The 7,119-nt window shown below is 47.9% G+C and overlaps 1 protein-coding gene across 1 annotated transcript; it reads right to left on the bottom strand.

Moving 5' to 3' along the window:
* Positions 1-4,378: 4,378 nt before the first annotated feature.
* On the bottom strand, positions 4,379-5,602 carry LOC119280938 (protein DELAY OF GERMINATION 1-like). Its single transcript, XM_037561615.1, has 2 exons — positions 5,034-5,602; positions 4,379-4,967 (listed from the first exon to the last, which is right to left on the bottom strand). Exons 1-2 carry the CDS (start codon positions 5,544-5,546, stop codon positions 4,698-4,700), a joined length of 783 nt encoding a protein of 260 aa, XP_037417512.1. The 5' UTR covers positions 5,547-5,602; the 3' UTR covers positions 4,379-4,697.
* Between the last annotated feature and the right edge of the window lie 1,517 nt (positions 5,603-7,119).

The raw sequence follows: 7,119 nt of genomic DNA, 5'->3' as shown, positions 1-7,119 counted from the left end.
TCGGTACCGTGCATTGCCCTTTCTCACCTTGAGAGTTGGTGCAAACTTTGCCGGTGCATCCAAACTCCGTGATGTGATATGCTCTATCACACATAAACCTCCTTATATCTTCCTCAAAACAGCCACCATACCTACCTATTTATGGCATTTCCATAGACATTCCGAGATATATTGCCATGCAAATTTCCACCATTCCGTTTATCATCATCATGACATACATTACTTTTGTCATATTGCCATCGCATGATCATGTAGTTGACATCGTATTTGTGGCAAAGCCACCATGCATAATTTTTATACATGTCACTCTTGATTCATTGCACCATCCTGGTACACCGCCGGAGGCATTCATATAGAGTCATATCTTGTTCTAGTTTCGAGTTGTAATTCATTTGTTGTAATCACTAAAAGTGTGATGATCATCATTATTAGAGCATTGCCCAAAAATAAAAAAAAGAAAGGCCAAAAAAAGGCCAAAGAAAAAAATAAAAGAAAAAAATGAAAACATATAAAAAAAAGAAAAAAGAAAATAAATAAAAGGGCAATGCTGCTATCTCTTTTTCCACACTTGTGCTTCAAAGTAGCACCTTATTCTTTATGTAGTGAGTCTCATATATTGTGCTTCAAAGTAGCACCATATTTTTCATGTAGAGAGTCTCATATGTTGTCACTTTCATATACTAGTGGGAATTTTTCATTATAGAACTTGGCTTGTATATTCCTACGATGGGCTTCCTCAAATGCCCTAGGTCTTTGTGAGCAAGCAAGTTGGATGCACACCCACTAGTCTCCTTTTGTTGAGCTTTCACTAATTTATAGCTCTAGTGCATCTGTTGCATGGCAATCCCTACTCCTCATGTTGACATCAATTGATGGGCATCTCCATAGCCCGTTGATTATCCTCGTCAATGTGAGATTTTCTCCTTTTTGTCTTCTCCACACAATCCCCAATTATTATTCTATTCCACCTATAGTGCTATATCCATGGCTCACACTCATGTGTTGCGTGAAGGTTGAAAAAGTTTGAGATTATTTAAGTATGAAACAATTTCTTGGCTTGTCATCGGGGGTATAGAAGTTGGGAACATCTCTGTGTGACGAAAATGAAGCATAGCCTAACTATATGATTTTGTAGGGATGAACTTTCTTTAGCCATGTTATTTTGAGAAGACATGATTGCTTTTATTAGTATGCTTGAAGTATTGCTATTTCTTTTATCAATATGAACTTTTATTTTGAATCACTTGGATCTGAACATTCATGCCACAATAAAGAGAAATTACATTGAGAATTATGCTAGGTAGCATTCCACATCAAAAATTCTGTTTTTATCATTTACCTACTCGAGGACGAGAAGGAATTAAGCTTGGGGATGCTTGATACGTCTCCAACGTATCTATAATTTTTGATTGTTCCATGCTATTATATTACCTGTTTTGGATGTTTATGGGCTTTATTTTACACATTTATATCATTTTTGGGACTAACCTACTAACCGAAGGCCTAGCCCGTATTGCTGTTTTTTGCCTATTTCAGTATTTTGAAGAAAAGGAATATCAAACGGAGTCCAAACGGAATGAAACCTTCGGGAGCGTGATTTTTGGAACGAACGTGATCCAGAGGACTTGGAGTGCAAGTTAAGAAGCAGCCGAGGCAGCCACGAGGGTGGGGGCGCGCCCCCCTGTCTCATGGGCCCCTCAGGCGGCCACCGACGTACTTTTTCCTCCTATATAAGCCTACATACCCTAAAAACATCCGGGGAGCCACCGAAGAAATATTTCCACCACCCTAACCTTCTATATCCGCGAGATCCCATCTTGGAGCCGTCGCCGGCGTTCTGCCGGAGGGGGGATCCACCACGAAGGGCTTCTACATCAACACCATAGCCCCTCCGATGAGTTGTGAGTAATTTACCATAGACCTTTGAGTCCATAGTTATTAGCTAGTTGGCTTCTTCTCTCTTTTTGGATCTCAATACAATGTTCTCCCCCTCTCTTGTGGAGATCTATTTGATGTAATCTCTTTTTGCGGTGTGTTTGTCGAGATCCGATGAATTGTGGGTTTATGATCAAGTTTATCTATGAATAATATTTGAATCTCCTCTAAATTCTTTTATGTATGTTTGAGTTATCTTTGCAAGTCTCTACGAATTATCGGTTTGGTTTGGCCTACTAGATTGATCTTTCTTGCCATGGGAGAAGTGCTTAGCTTTGGGTTCAATCTTGCGGTGTTCTTACCCAGTGACAGAAAGGGTTGCAAGACACGTATTGTATTGTTGCCATCGAGGATAAAAAGATGGGGTTTATATCATATTGCTTGAGTTTATCCCTCTACATCATGTCATCTTTCTTAATGTGTTACTCCATTCTTATGAACTTAATACTCTAGATGCATGCTGGATAGCAGTCGATGTGTGGAGTAATAGTAGTAGATGCATGCAGGAGTCTGTCTACTTGTCATGGACGTGATGCCTATATACATGATCATGCCTAGATAACATCATAATTATTCGCTTTTCTATCAATTGCTCGTCAGTAATTTGTTCACCCATCGTAATACTTATGCTATCTTGAGAGAAGCCACTAGTGAAACCTATGGCCCCCGGGTCTATCTTTTATCATATAAGTTTCAATCTACTTTTATTTGCATCTTTATTTTCTGCATCTATATTATAAAATACCAAAAATATAGTTATCTTATCATATTATCTCTATCAGATCTCACTTTCGCAAGTGGCTGTGAAGGGATTGACAACCCCTTATCACGTTGGTTGCGAGTTCTTTGTTTGTTTGTGTAGGTTCGTGGGACTTGTTGAGGAGCCTCCTACTGGATTGATACCTTGGTTCTCAAAAACTGAGGGCAATACTTATGCTACTGCGCTGCATCACCCTTTCCTCTTCAAAGAAAACCAACGCAAGCTCAAGACGTAGCAAAGGGCAGTTCTTCCACTCCCAGTGCATGCAATCTATGATGCCAAGCATCTCTGGGAAGCCCCTGCTGGCATTCATCGCCACCAAGCGGGATGTATCTTGAGGAGTCGGCTCCCTCAAGTACCCAGGGCCAAACACAACAATAACAGCCTTGCAAAACTTGTACAGCAACTCTAGGCATGTCGACTATCTCATACGGACGTAGTCGTTAATGAGATCACCGGGCACTCCGTATGCAAGCATTCGGACGGCTGTAGTGCATTTCTGATAAGAGGAGAAGCCAATCTTTCCAAGGGCATCCTCTTTGCACTCGAAATAGTCATCATAGCTGACCAACCCCTCTCTAATACGGTTGGAAAGATGCCTACTCATACGGAAACGGCGGCGGAATTTCTGATGTTCGAACAATGGGTTCGTTTTGTCAAAGTAGTCCATCCAAAGAAGGAAATGCCCGCTCTCTTGGTTGCGATTCAATGCCGGAAAGTGGCCCAGAACAGAGCCACGAAACAACGGCCGCTGGCTATTGAGGTGGTGATGGACCAACACGGCAACCAAGATCTCCTCATCATCATCAGACGAGGAATCGTCGGAGTCGAAAGGAAATTGTGAAAAAAGAACTCATCGGCGCAATCCATTTTGTACCTTGGCAAACCGTCAAACAACTTGCGGGCGGCGACGAAGGAGCCGGGCGAAGGGAGTCGCGCCGCCCTTGAACCAACTAGCTGGCCTGATGGCGTCCGACGAGCGTGTCGGTGTCAGGACGAAGGAGCTGGTGGGGCGGCGAGGTGGCTTCTTGGTCGCGGATGTGTCGGGGAGTGGGGGTGGGAAGCTTTCGGATCCCTAGCGGCAAGTCGACAGTGGCGGCGACATGGGAGGTGGCGGCGTTGTAAGGGCGATGTGGCGGCAGCGACAGCTGGCAGAGGCACCGGAAAAATGGGCGGCGGCGGCGACGACGAAGGAGGCGGGCGAGGGTTTGTTGTTGGAATGGGGGAGGATGGCCAATGTGCCACCGACTAGCGGGCCAGGGGGGAGTAGGCAGGCGCGTCACGCGTCTGTTTTGTGTCCGCGCCGACGCACATGAGGATCAAAAATGGGCCGGGAATGGGTTGGCAGGCGGACGAAAAGCAGACGCGTGGCCGTTTTGGTCGGCGCGTTGGGCCGACTTTTCTGTCCGCGCCAACCGAAATGGACGCGCGCGAACAAAATGGATTGGCGCGTTGGAGTTGCTCTAAACCATACCGCCGAGGTTTGTGATGGTAGCCACTTGTCCACGTTATTAGTCCATGACGACGCCGTCGACGTTGACCACGACCCTACCACTAAAGACCGTGGCAGTAGGTAGTGAAACCCTACCGCCAAGTCGGGTGACGGTAGTAAAAGGTTCATATCTGAAATTTTTGGCACACAGGATAAGATCGTGCTAAACTAATGAAATATGATCAAAACAGTGAATTTGGCCACCCCTTTTACGCCTCCACTTTCCAGAATAATGCATTACACATAGTACATACAAGTAGCTAAACCAGCATGGCATGAGCTTGTGCATTATACATACACAAGTAGCTAGCCCTCTTCGTACAAGTTACCACATAGTATTTGACATTGGCAGAACGCACATGTAGACCAAACAGAAAGGGATCACGGTCAAAGCTTATCGCGACACCTCTCGTTGACCAGGCAAAACGAAGGCAGCTCGGAGCTAGCTAGACGACTAGCGTTGCGCGGAGCAGAGCAACCACGTGCGCGCGTCCCCAGCAGCCTGCAGGCTCACTCCGCCGCCGCGGCGCCGTCCTTGCGCCGGCCGAACTCGTGCACGGCGAGGTGGAGCTCCGCGGCGGCCACGAGGAAGTGCACGGCCTGCGCAGGCCGGAGCAGCCCCACCACGCCGCGCAGCGTCTCCAGCCTCAGCGCGTCCGCCATCTCCAGCACGCGCTTCATCGCCTCCGCCTTGGCATCCATCTCCCGCTCCATCCCCTCCGCCGCGTCCATACCTCCTTTTCCGGCGAGCTCCACCATCTTCGTCGTCGCCAACGACTCCTATATGTTCACATTAGTTAACGAATCAAAAAAAGGAGAGGAAGCTGGGGTTGGTAAACAGTTTACCTGCGCGCCGGCGGCGACCTCCTCGATCGCCCGTTCCCTCCGGACGGTGCGGCGCTGCAGCTGGTCGGCGGCCTGGAGCTGCTCCGCGGAGAGGCCGCCCAGGTCGCCGTCCCCGAGGCTGCCGCCGTCGAGGAACGCCGGGAGCTGGGCCTCGAGCTGCAGGCCGGACTTGGAGTAGAGCAGCTGGATCGCGGAAGTGGGGCGCCAGCCGCCGCACCAGAGGTAGAGGCTCTCGGTGGCGGAGATCCACGAGGGCGCGAACATGGGGAGCACATCAGCGGAGGCGGCCGCGGACTTGGCGCGGTAGTAGTGCTCGTAGTGGCCGAGGACACGGTCGACGAGGCGCCGGAGGTCAGAGTCGTCGGGCCGCGCCGTCGCCGCGGCGCGGAGCGCGGCCAGGTCACGGGACTGCTCCAAGATCCAGCACTCGAAGAACTTGGCGAAGGACTCGCCGCCGTCCGAGGCCGGGGCTAGGCTCCCGTTGGGATGCTGTGGCCGCGAGGTGGCGGTCATGCTGAATTGCTGATCCAAGTGGCTCTCGCTCGCTCTGCGTTTGGTGGAGGTTTGAATGGCTTTGGAGTGAACCGGCAGAGCGATTTTAAGGCGGCAAAACGGATATACTACGACATGTATCTGTTTTCGCCTATATTTTGCCAGGTATAAAGACAAAACAAGTACTACGGCGCGTGAGCAGTAGTAGGAATACGGGGGGTACCGGTACCAATACAGTCCACGGACACGAACAACAAAATCAAAGATCATTATTTTTCTTCCAAAACGGAGGATAACACCAAAGCCTCCGCATGTCATACTATTATTGATTATTATTGATTATTATTACTATTTTGAACACAGTACAACGCAGAACCTCACACACACACATAAACTCATCCCTATGAATGTATGCACGCACATCCTACCCCTATTACCTCGGAGATACTAAGCCGACACAATTTAAGATTGACAAAGTCATCACATGTGTCGGTGTTAAAACCGCCGGATCTCGGGTAGGGGGTCCCTGACTGATGATCTTGGTACACTATAAGTAAAGGGGACACAATTTTCACCCAGGTTCGCACCCTTTTGAAGAGGTAAAACCATACTTCTTGTCTATCTGGAGATCATATGAATGAGTTCTAACCTCTAGGCCTTGAATGTCTGTCTCTACGGACCAAATCCCTCGGTTTATATAGGCACCGGGGGTATCTAGGGTTTACACATGATCGGTTACAATCTAGGGTAAACATGCTGATCATTCAAATACGTCTTGATGTGTACGCCAAGTCTTCGAAGGATTCCACCTTGAGTATATCGAGGGCCGGGGAGTCCCATTCTTTGGTTGTGCACGGGTTCACGGCCCGGCCCATGATCGGCGGGCCGACGTGGTGTGCACCCCCTAATCCAGGATACCGTCAATAGCCACTGAACTGGTCTTCAAGTTGGGGACTTGGGTTCTATCTTGTGGTCTTCCACTTCGTAGGCGAGTTCCATCCTCCACGTCAGCATCTAGATCTGAGGTCCTCCTTTTGTGCTCGTCTGTCAATGTTTAGGTATAGATCCAAGCGATGACGTACTTCGCATATCCGAGCATCTTTTAACAAGATCCTTTGTCCAAGTATTTTCTTTTTGTCTGAGGGCTGCAAGCCAAGGTTGATTCCTTGTAAATGAAGTTTTATTCTCCAAGGACTCTCGATGACCTTTGGTAGTTTTGGTGGTCCTGCAACTTATCATAACTGCGGAAAGGAGTCGTGGTGGGCCCGATGATCCACTTTTAACAAAAAAAAATCCTCGATCTGTGCTCCAAACAAGGCATAACACCTGGGGAACACGCACAACTTGAAGATGTTTTGTTATTTGAGAGTTTATTGAACACTAGCATGGATCTGATCCATCATCCAAGAGAACGTGAGCAACTTTGTTGTTTTTCCCCAAATAAGTTGTTAGCCGGAACCAAAGCGGCAACAGAGTTCAAAACCATGCAACTTTGGTGGTGGCTTTGTACTATCAAGTCGAGAAGAGGCCATTCAATATGTCGCATTGTTGGATGAAATTGAATGAAAAACCAGAGTGGCAAATTGTCCTTGCG

This window comes from Triticum dicoccoides, chromosome 3B (genome assembly GCF_002162155.2).
Source record: "Triticum dicoccoides isolate Atlit2015 ecotype Zavitan chromosome 3B, WEW_v2.0, whole genome shotgun sequence".
Taxonomy (NCBI): Eukaryota; Viridiplantae; Streptophyta; class Magnoliopsida; order Poales; family Poaceae; genus Triticum; species Triticum dicoccoides.
Note: the sequence above shows the minus strand (reverse complement) of the source record. Positions and strands in the feature narration are given on the sequence as shown.